General features: G+C 39.8%; 2 protein-coding genes across 3 annotated transcripts in view; both read left to right on the forward strand.

Moving 5' to 3' along the window:
• The first annotated feature begins 2,596 nt into the window (after nt 1–2,596).
• Nucleotides 2,597–6,897, forward strand: LOC126633521 (RNA polymerase sigma factor sigA-like). 2 transcript variants are annotated; one of them, XR_007627084.1, is made up of 11 exons: nt 2,597–2,795; nt 3,266–4,087; nt 4,493–4,691; nt 4,805–4,897; nt 5,003–5,131; nt 5,306–5,359; nt 5,444–5,521; nt 5,642–5,778; nt 5,981–6,036; nt 6,135–6,247; nt 6,347–6,410. XR_007627084.1 is itself a non-coding variant. In XM_050304144.1 (10 exons), the coding sequence occupies exons 2-10, from the start codon at nt 3,381–3,383 to the stop codon at nt 6,453–6,455; spliced, it is 1,545 nt and encodes a 514-aa protein (XP_050160101.1). In that variant the 5' UTR covers nt 2,598–2,795; nt 3,266–3,380; the 3' UTR covers nt 6,456–6,897. The 2 variants fall into 2 exon arrangements, 1 of the variants encoding a protein (XP_050160101.1); XM_050304144.1 differs by lacking the exon at nt 5,981–6,036 and having other exon boundaries at nt 2,598–2,795; nt 5,642–5,704; nt 6,347–6,897.
• A 2,986-nt stretch (nt 6,898–9,883) lies between these two features.
• LOC126616995 (maltose excess protein 1-like, chloroplastic) overlaps nt 9,884–11,451 on the forward strand; it is a 2,908-nt gene continuing 1,340 nt past the window's right edge. Inside the window, exons 1-4 of the mRNA XM_050285262.1 lie at nt 9,884–10,234; nt 10,635–10,811; nt 10,973–11,263; nt 11,373–11,451. The exon at nt 11,373–11,451 is cut by the window's right edge and continues 11 nt beyond it. Of these exons, the coding sequence (XP_050141219.1) occupies nt 9,938–10,234; nt 10,635–10,811; nt 10,973–11,263; nt 11,373–11,451 (844 nt within the window). The 5' untranslated portion in view covers nt 9,884–9,937. The remainder of the gene's footprint in view (nt 10,235–10,634; nt 10,812–10,972; nt 11,264–11,372) is intronic.

An 11,451-nucleotide genomic window follows, 5' to 3' on the forward strand; every position in this document is an offset into this window, starting at 1 on the left:
GGGAAACGGCGACGCATCAGACGGCCATCCTGAAGCGAGGCATGGTCACCGTAGGTGATTGGCGTCGGAGGTAGAAAGATCCAACGGCTGGGGACGTGGTAGCAGCTAACCTTGTGTTATACGGTGAGGTCTATGAAAAGGAAAGAAATGGGAATATAGCATTGTGGAGAGTTTGGGTGTCTGGGCTGCTTGGAGAATTTGGCCACCGAGAGAGGGGTTTTGGTTTCTTGGGTTGTGCAGATTCACAGTGGAGGTGAAAAAATGAAAAAGAACCGACACAACTTTTCGTATCGATTCCCACAAACGGCGCCAAATGTTGATGTACAAAATCGGAGGGGTCTTGGAACAACGTAAATCCGACCGTGAATCTGCAAGAAAGTAAAGAACATAAGATGTATCGTGGTTCAACCCAGTGTTTGGGCTACGTCCACACTGATGTTGATTGTATTTCTCTCTGACTGTATGTATGGGTTACAAGGTTGGGGGGGAGTCCCTCAGAGAAAGAGAGAGTTTGAGAGAGCTCTTTGTTTGTGAGGATGAGAGCTTGAGGTTTATGAGGGTGAGGAGACCCTTTTATAGAATAAGGGCTCCTCACTTATTACATATTTGCCCCTCCATTTATTACATAATTACATTTGAGTCCCCCGATTATTTATACAATGTCTAAATACAGAGGCCCTAAGTATGGTACAAACACAATACATAACCTATTTGTTGAGGAAGAGGTAGCACTAATCAAACACATCTCTCTTATCATGTTCAATATGGATGATATCTTAATATGGAATATGGAGTCAAATGGAAAGTTTACAATGAGGAGTGCATACCATTTGGCACGGTATTATGGGGAAGTAAATGGGAATGAATCTAATGGTTGCTGAGGTCAAATTTTTGTGGAAAGTGATATGGAGAGCTCATGTACCGGGGAAGGTAAAAATCTATGTGAGGAGATGTTGCATGAATGCATTACCGACAAGGGACAACTTGAGGAAAAATAAATTAAATATACCGACAACATGTTTGTTGTGACGGGGATGTGGAAATGATTGATCACGTGATGAGGTTCTATCCCCGTGCAATGGTGGTGTGGTTTTCTAGTCCGTTGGGTATTAGAAACCAAGGGGATAGACGAAAAAGCTTGATGGAATGGATAGCTGCCATTGTAGGTTTGATGTCAAGTGAGAGTTTTGACTTGGTAATGGTTTTAATTTGGTGCATATGGACATAATGTAATGCAATGTTGTGGAATGGAAAGGCTCTGGAGCTTTTGGAAATGCACTGTAAATTGCAGACATGGCTACATGAATTCCATAAATGGCATGGGTCGAGGAAGAACACCAATGTGGTCACTGGGCAGCCACGGAAGTGTCCAGAAAATGAGTGGATTAAAAGTAATTTTGATGCGGCATGGGATGAACAATTAGAGATTGGAGGAGTAAGGGTAGTGATATGGAACGACAAAGGGGAATTCATGGTTGTAGTAGCAATGAGAGTTGAGGGAGTTGGTTCTCCATTGTTGGTAGAGATTATGGCAGCAAGGGAAGCATTGATTTTTTCACAACACCAACAGACTACACACGTGGAAGTTGAAGGGGATGCTCTGATGGTGAGCACAACACTTCAACATGAAGGCCTAAACGATTCATCTCCTTTTGGGCACATTATTACAAATATTAGACAAATTTTAAATGATTTTTCTCAGTGCAAGGTTACATTTGGCCGACGCTCGACGAACAAGGTGGTACATAGGTTGACTAGATTGGGTTTAGCCCTTGATGCTCCGGTAGCTTGGTTCGAGGAACCTCCTGATGTAATAATATAGCTTTTAATTGATGATAGTAATCATATGTAATCTCTCATGGTGCGGGACAATCTTTTTCCCTTTGTTCGAGTTGAAATTTCTGGTAACAGAACATGTAAAATTATAGGAATATTTTTTGCTCTATTTATCATCATTGGATAAGTTTAAATATCGAGATTTGTATAGTGGAGAGATACAAATCTCAAAAATTAAACTTATTAAATTATAATAAATAGGTGCTGAGTATTACCATTACTTGAGGTGGTCTGGAAAATGCACCCTAGAATGATAATTATAGGGCACTATCATCAATGTATGTGCGTCCAACATAAATCATAGTTAGTTAAGTGGTGACGTGTGAGGTGGTGATCTATATCTATATCTCCACAAGAAATGTTAAGGAGTCCCTCTCAAAAGTGGGATGAACTCTCTACGCTTTTGGCACAATTTCTATACCAACATTATACAATAATGTACTAAAAATATAAAGTGGTGAATAATCTTACCTTAAAAGAGCATCCTTAGCATTCTCATATTTCCACATATGCATTTAGGTTGGTTTGTTGTGGCTCTTGGAAGGAACGCCTGATAATCCCTTCATTCACAGGAACAGACAAAAAAAAAAACAAAAGAAGAGAAAAATATAATATAATGGCAGGTCGCTGACCACCGGAAGCTGCACTCAATCTGTTCCAACCAATAGCGTCCCTCCGTACCATATCTTTTAACAATAAATCGACTTTTTCTAATTTTAATTATGACATATATAAAACACTATAGAAAGAAAAATAAAGGCGGAAAAATGAAAAATAAAAAACCATTGATTTCATTTGTATTTTTTTATAGCGGAAGGCAAGAAGGAAAGAGTTTGCCTTGTATACTTAGTTGTTTATTGGTTGCGCTGCTCAACAACTTTGGGTTCACCGTCGCCATTCGCTCATTAAGTGTCTTCTTGTTTTTCAGCTGAGAGAGAGAGAGAGATTCAGTCTGTCAGGTACGCTACTTGTGCACTCTTCTTCTGGTTCAAATCCCTGTTCTTTCCCATTTGAGATTGATAGAATTATCATAGATATATGTATATGTATATATGCATGTGTTCATCGCATGGTTGATAGCTTGCAAGTTTCAACTCATGGCTTGCAATAATTTTGTTTATTTTCTTTCTGTTTCAACTTTCTATCCATGGCCTCATCATAGCATCATGGGTATTGGACTGGATTGGGGAATTGCAATTTTAGTTCAGTTCCACATATACATACATACTTTCTCGCTCTTGTGCTTTCATCCAATCCGTCGCTTTTGGCTTGTCCCTTTTCTTTTCTATTCTAATCTACGTGAATGATTCATGTATTCTTCTGTTTGTTTGTTCAATCATTGCCTTCAACTTCGTACTTGATATTACTCATAGTCATACTAGTAGTTCTTCGTTTACTAATGCAAGTCTTACTAATTGATTTGTGGCAGATCCTACAACAACTTAATCAATCTGCTCTTGATATATAGAGATACATACATATTCATAAAATAAGACAGCAATTGTTACTGTTATGGTAATTGTTTACACACAAGGAAAAGGCATATGATGGCCATAGCTGCTATTGTTGGCCTTGCTACGGGGAAGATGCTCTTGAATTCCTCTTCCTCTTATAATTCAGATATCACAGAAAAACTCTTTCATCTCAATGACCACGCATTCTTACATTGCCATTTCTCTTCGACAAAGAATCTTGTCACTGCCAGAAAGTCTAATTCCAACTACACCAGTTCTAGATTTCCGTCTTCCAATCGACCCGACCGCTCCAGTAGGGCTCTCAAAGAACATGTAGATGCTGCCTTTGGTCCTTCCTCAACCGCACAGCAATGGTTTCACAGCTTCAACGACTTGGAGGAGGAAAGCTCTGATCTTGAATATTCAGTGGACACACTTCTTTTGCTACAGAAGTCTATGCTCGAAAAGCAGTGGAATCTTTCTTTCGAGAAAAAGGTATTTATGGATTCAACAATAAAAACAGCAACGAACAAGAGGATACCAGTCACTTGTTCTGGGGTATCTGCTCGCCACAGGAGAATGAGTACTAGGAGGAATGCTTTCAGTGCAAATCGTTGTCTAACGCAACCTAGCACCAATAAGCCGTTGAGGCCAGTCATGAGTCCAGAGCTGCTTCAGAATCGTTTAAAGGGTTATGTGAAGGGTGTTCTTAGTGAGGATTTGCTGACTCACACTGAGGTTGTACGCCTGTCAAAGAAAATTAAAATTGGCCTCTCTGTCGAGGAGCATAAATCAAGGTTATAACACTTAATAACTTTCCATATTCTATGAATCATAAGTACTAAATTAAGTGGGTCAATGTCCATGACAAGACATTCAGAGTGACTGCAGGACAAGTGCTGAAACATTGATTTATTGGTTAAAAACTAGATATAACGTAGAAAGTATGTTGTTTACAAAACCCTTTTCAACTTGCCAAGTTAGGCTTCTTCACAATGAGCCGGTAGTTCTACTTTTTACTGGGTGAGGAGTGTGGGTGTAAGAGGTAATTGAGTGGGGTTGGAGTATATCTTTTTCTTACTGTTTTAATTAAATTATTCTTTCGAGTAAGTTGACCTTTATGGAGACTGGTTCCTTCTGAACGAAAAAGTTCGTTGCTATCTGGTTGTTGCTAATCCTAATCCTTGCATTTGGATCTCCAGACTGAAGGAGCGACTGGGATGTGAGCCCTCTGATAAACAACTTGCAACTTCATTGAGGATTTCCCGTACTGAATTACTGTCAAAGTTGATCGAATGTTCTTTGGCAAGAGAGAAGCTGGCAATGAGCAATGTTCGTCTGGTCATGTCCATTGCTCAAAAATATGATAATATGGGTGCTGAAATGGCTGACCTAATCCAGGTTATTTTTTCTCTTCTTACTTCATATATGAGACCCCAATATATAGACCCAAACAACAGTAAGACAGAATTTTATTGGAATCTCATATGAGAAGTTCACTGTCTCTCATGTAGGGTGGGTTAATCGGACTATTGCGCGGAATTGAGAAATTTGATTCTTCAAAGGGGTTCAAAATTTCTACTTATGTTTACTGGTGGATACGTCAGGTAATGCCAATATTTCCCCTTGAAATGGTAAATAACTTACTGTCGACATGCAAAATTGACGGATCGGCTAAACTTACGCTGGTTACTTTTTCCTTATATTCTCAGGGTGTGTCAAGAGCACTCGTTGAAAATTCGAAAACCTTGAGACTGCCGACACATTTGCACGAGAGGTTAGGTTTAATCAGAAATGCAAAAATTAGACTGGAAGAGAAAGGAATAACTCCATCAATTGATGTAAGTCTTTTGTTATTATCTTCAGAAAGCAATTGCTTTGCTCACAAAAAATCTGTGAACATGCTGATGCCAGCAACCATAAGTTTCAAATGTTTTTACTTACAGTGACAATGTTGATTTATCACTCTGCTCTCTTGGTTGATATGTGCTTCTTGTATTACATTTCAATATCAGAGAATCGCAGAAAGTCTGAATATGTCCAGAAAGAAAGTTAGGAATGCTACAGAGGTACCAAGTGCTTGTGGTATTCTGTTTTTATTGCATTCTCATGTTGTTATCTCCATGCTGACCGTGCAGTTTCTTGATCTGTAGGCAATCGGTAAGGTTTTTTCACTTGATAGGGATGCATTCCCCTCTTTGAATGGACTTCCAGGAGAAACTCATCATAGTGTAAGTGTCGATTACACCACCTCAATTTCTGCCATTCCAGTTCAGTAAATTTTCCATTCCTTGCTTGCCAGTTTTCTGTCTTGTAATTGACCTTCTCCCTTACTACTTTTCTTTTTACAGTACATTGCAGATAATCGCCTTGAGAATGTCCCGTGGAATGGGGTGGATGCGTTGGCACTCAAGGTAAGAAGAAGAATACAAGAAACAATCTAAAACAACCTAGAAAAAGTGGGACTTGTATCAGAAGGAGATAGTTCAAGCATCTCTAAAAAAGGTCGTACCCAGTGCACAAGGCTCCCGCTTTACGCAGGGTCTGGGAGAGGCGAATGTCGGCTAACCTTACCCCCATTTATGAAGAGGCTGCTCCCAAGTCTCGAACCCGAGACCTACCGCTCATGGGCGAAGGCACTTGCCATCGCACCAAGTGCGACCTGTTAAAAATATAATAGAAGTTCCTTAAAGCATCTCTATCCAGATAAAAAAATAATAGAAGTTCCTTAAAGAAAAACCAAATGGTACGATCTTAAAAAAATCGTTAAAGCTGGTCTTCATTCCTTTGAAAACTAGTGATACTATGTCTAAAAAGTTACTTCTTACTCTGTATATATTGCAGGATGAAGTAAACAAGCTCATAAATATGATGCTCGGGGATCGGGAGAGAGAGATCATAAGGCTTTACTATGGTCTGGATAATGAATGTCTTACATGGGAGAACATTAGCAAACGGTGAGTCCAAATAAGGGCCTAACATCCATCAAACTACCTTACTCTTGGACGTCTTTTGCATCTTGTTAATTTGACCATGTGATTATGTGAACTCTGCAGTATAGGATTGTCCAGAGAAAGAGTTAGGCAAGTTGGACTTGTTGCTCTTGAGAAACTGAAACATGGTGCGAGGAAAAACGAGATGGAGGCCTTGCTAGTTAAGCATTAATTTGGTCTCATGTATTTGAGAGTCGAGAATGAATGAATGTATAGATACAGAACAGAAGAGGAATTACGAGACAAAGTTTACCTTCCAAGTTGTTTTCAGGTTGAGACACAGTGTGTGTGTATGTGTGTATCTTTTATATATATATATATATATATAGAGAGAGAGAGAGAGAGAGAGAGAGATATGATTAAGAAAGCAAGTTCTCTCACTTCACCAGGTAAGAGCTCTTCAGATGTTTGGAGCCTAGAATTTTGTCGTATGTACGTATTATATTATATTTCGAGAAAAAACTATTACTATCCCAGTTAGGTATACGAGGATTCATGTTTCTTTACTTGGGTAATTTTCCCCGGGGCCTTGATTGAGGGCTGCTCTTTCACATACAAGATACAACTTCATATGTACAAACAAATGCTGATGACAAGTCTGAATTGCGAAGTAACTCTCTGGCTTCGATATGGTTTTGTGATTTACATATTGAACTATACAGTCCTATTTCTCCCTCACTTGGTTTTGTTATTTGACAATGATGATTCTAACGTATTGACGGTAGGTGGTATTTTGCGACAAAAACAAAAGTTTAATTCAGACTTTTAGATGGTTAAGTGTCGCAAATCAAAGTTGAGGCGGTAAAGTGACACATCCTAACCCCGTTATCCCCAAATATCTAGATAGACATGTGTTGGTCGACACTCGAGGGTGACGTAGCCATTTTAAACATGCATGCAAATTAAAATATGGGATTTGAGGGAAGTCTACTAATGCAAAACCGTGTTCAAAACATACAACTAATTAAGAATAATATGAAAGAATTATTACAGAAATGTACAAACCGAGGAATAAGACGTACGCAGAGGAGGCTCGAAGATGCCTAAGTAGAAATGTCCTGATGCCGGGATCGTGTACCTTGAATCTAAATCTTGAGGGGGCGCGAAGCCAAAACTGTGGGTGGACCAAAATTTATAATAATAGTACTAATAATAAGAAAACCATTTTATTTATGAACATACTAACCCCCTGTTTTGAAAACACATATAATACTACATAATAGGTTTCCTGAAAACTCTAGCATGCATTGAAAAACATTTATAAAACATGTACGTGTAAAACAATGCTCGATGATGGTGCTATTGCTGCCTGAAGGCAAACCCATAAATCTCATCAATATTGTACTCTTTAGGGGTTTCATAGTCGCCCGAAGGCAATACATGCCCATCACCCGAAGGCGAAACTGTACGACGCTGGGTTATGCTAGTGAAGAAACATGGTAGGCTATACAACTCCAGGTTACGTCGGAGAAGAAACTTATACATCACACATCGACACTAGCCCCGGGCTAGTGAAGCTGGGGGTATATCATCAACTCCTCATTCACTTGAAGGCAGTACATGTCCGTCACTTAAAGGTGAAGTTATACGACACTGAGTTATGCCAGTGAAGAAACATGGTAGGTTCCATCACCTGAAGGTGAAACTGTATGACTTCGGGTTACGCTGGAGAATAAACATAGACATAGATATCCTTAATTGTGTCATATGGCCATAGACATATACATACCTATGTTTTGTAGATGTGTTGTATGATAGCCCACTAAATAAGTACCAAAAACATATCTCGAAAACCTCATATCAAATCCGGAGCTCAAAAGCTCAAAACCTCATCTCAATCAATCCAAAATAGCACATATTTATAAATCTGTAAAATAAATCGTATTCGTAATCCATAAAATTTCATATACAAAAACCCAATAATTCATAACCTTTCATAAAACGTAGTTCGATAACTTCTAAATATTTTGTAAAAGCAATTTATATAAATCATAAATTCTTCAAAAAACATGATTATAGAATCCATAAAACATAATAGAAAACATGCTCATTTCATGAAATTTGCAATGTATGCAAGCCTAATATTTTATAAAAACATGCAAGTTTAGAAGGGGTCCACTCACAGATATTTTGTTGCCCGGGAACCACTCGAGCTAGGGAGGATGGAGTCACTTCCCATCATTGCACCTAACCACAATTTGAGACCATTTAGTAAAACTATACATAAACGATATAATTTGGGAAAACGGACGGAAAATTCAAATTCGGAACGTCGAAAAACCTAAGGAAGGACCTTGGGTTTTCCCTTATGCGCTGCCGCACGAGTCACCATGAGGCGGTGACCCGGAAGGCCACGCACCGTTGCACTCGGCGGCTGGCAGTCTTAACTAGCCGGAAAATTCAACAACTCCAAAAATTCCTAAATTTTACAGAAATGTAGATCTCAATGAGAGGAACAACTTTCATACCTGGGCCGAAGTCGAATTTAGATGGGAAACACCTCAAATCACCATTGATTCTCCGAAAACCCTTGAAATGGGTGTTCTCAATTCGATGCCTAAACGAACTTTGACGCCTCATCCAATGCTTGGGCCTTGCTTCTGGGGTTAAGGGGAAGTCTATTGGTGATGGTGGTTGACGCAGTTAGCTTTAGGATTGATGGATCGCCACCATGGAACCACCACACCCACCTATGTGGTTATTCAAGAATCCAAGCCTAATTTCTTCGAGTTTGGGGTGGAATTGGTAGAGGGAGGGTCGTGGAGTGTTTCTTAGGTGGTGTTGCGGTGTAATTAGCCGGAATTTGGCCGGAGGAAGCATTGAATTCCATGGTTCCCACCAGGTCGGGTCGCTCGAGTCGAAGGGAGGTTCAGGTTGGTTGGTTCCTCCCTTCCCTCATTTCTCTCCTCTCCCATTGGTTCACTCTCCCTTTTTCTTCTCCGATTGGGTAGCTCCCCCTCATTTCTCTCATCTTCTTTCCATCACAGCCACACACGTGGCACCAGATTAATGCTCCAACAAAATCTGGAGCCTTCCAGATTTCTGGTCAAATGATCATTTTACCCTCAACTTCGACCGTTAATAACTCCAAATTACGTTCCGTTTGTGCCCACGCATTCGTAGTGACGAGTACTATGAGAATATGCCAAGAAAACAGATCTTACGTGACACGACGGGGTGGTCAACAAAAGTCAACGTTTTTCACCTCGAAGGGTATTTTTGTAAATTCACACTTTAAATTTTATAAAACTGTAAACTTTGGGGACGAATAGTTACATAAAGTGTCCCTCCGAACAAAGTTAAGTGGGATACCCTTCACATTGAAGGCTCAAAATAGCTTAAGATCAACTGATAAACCATCTCTTTGAAGTATTTCAGAAAAATTTGGATCTGCAAAAGTTTCTCGGATCTGGCTCCTGCCTGCTTAAAACTTGCGTTTTGCGCTTGCTCGTTCTCACACACATGGAAATATCACATGGACATTGGATTTGACAATATTGTAAAGTTATGAGTTTATGAGGTTAAGCAAGCAAATATCACTTTCCACGTGTCGTCTGGAGATGCGCACAAATCCCCACACTGCAACTTAATAAGCATCCAATTCCAAACTTCCCAAATTCCACAAGATCCAGTGAGTGAGTGTTGGAAAGTGTAATGAAATCAAATCAAATATCAATGGCCGAAAGCCTAGTGGTGGTGCCGTACTCCTCCTACATCCCTGGTCCGCCTCCTCATCCTCGACTGCAACAACATCATCATCTGAAATCCTTTCCCGCCTCGTCCTCGTCCTCGTCAATCCAACACAACACCAACACCAACGCTCTCACCGTCTCTTCCGCGGGCCAAGGCCAATGCTTATTGTTCAACTTTTACCATCCCATTCCTTTGCGTTTGCGGCGCCACTCAACTCTCAGCGCTCTTGACTCCGACGTCCCTCACCCTCTTCACCAGGTACTACTACCTGTGCTATATTTTCTCTCTCTCTCTCTCTCTCTTCATCTCCTCATATGTAGCATATCTTATGATAACAATTTACCCGTTGTGTGTAAATCTGTTTGATTCTCTCTGACACGACATGAAGTTCATAGATTTGAAACTCCAATAATAATTGTTATTATTTTGGTCTTAACTGATAAATATCATATACTATGTGACTCTGAGCCCTTTGATTTGGGTCAAACCCAAACATTAATATTCATACATTCTGATTGCTCAAAATTTAAATTGTGGTATTCATACATTCTGATTGCTCAAAATTGAAAGCCCTTTGATTTGGGTCATACTCAAACATTAATATTCATACATTCTGATTGCTCAAAATTGAAATTGTTTCCCCCATTCTCTGGAAAAGGGATCAGTGAAATCCACGAGCAGCAAAACTGGTTTCGAGCAATGGAATTCGTGGACAGCAAAGTTCTCGGGCGCATCAAATATCCCATTTCTCTTACTGCAAATGCCTCAAATCTACCTCAATGCCCAAAATCTTCTGGCAGGAAATAAAGCTGCCCTTTTGGCAGTCCCATGGATGGTAAGTTGGCAATACACTATCGCCAATGTGCCACCACCTTATTACTTTATTCATGAGGATTGAGGAGGCTGCTTACTGCTTAGAACATGAATATTTTCTCGTTATATTAGAAAATAATCAACATTAGTAGCATAAGCAAGGGAGGAATGTTGTAAATGCAGGGAATGTTTACTGGTTTGCTTGGAAACCTTTCCCTGCTTTCATATTTTGCAAAGAAGAGGGAGAATGAGGCCATTGTGGTGCAGACACTGGGTGTAATTTCCTTATATGTGGTTTTTGCTCAGCTTTCCATGGCAGATGCAATGCCTCTACCTTACTTTGTCATTACCTCCATTGTTGTTGCAACTGGCCTTGTTTTGAATTTCTTGAATTACTTTGGTTGGCTTAATGCTGGACTCTGGCGCTTCTGGGAGGACTTTATTACTGTTGGTGGGCTATCAGTTCTTCCCCAAGTGATCTCTCTCTCTCTCTCTTAAAACTCACATCATTTTTCATATTGGTAAGCAGAGCGTCGAACAATTGCTCAATTTTAATATCTTTTGTCAACAATTATGATTATAGATTATGTGGTCTACGTTTGTTCCATATATACCCAACAGTATTTTGCCTGGGGCATTGGCTTTTGTTGTAGCTGTGGTGG

Source organism: Malus sylvestris, chromosome 1 (assembly GCF_916048215.2).
Source record: "Malus sylvestris chromosome 1, drMalSylv7.2, whole genome shotgun sequence".
NCBI lineage: Eukaryota > Viridiplantae > Streptophyta > Magnoliopsida > Rosales > Rosaceae > Malus > Malus sylvestris.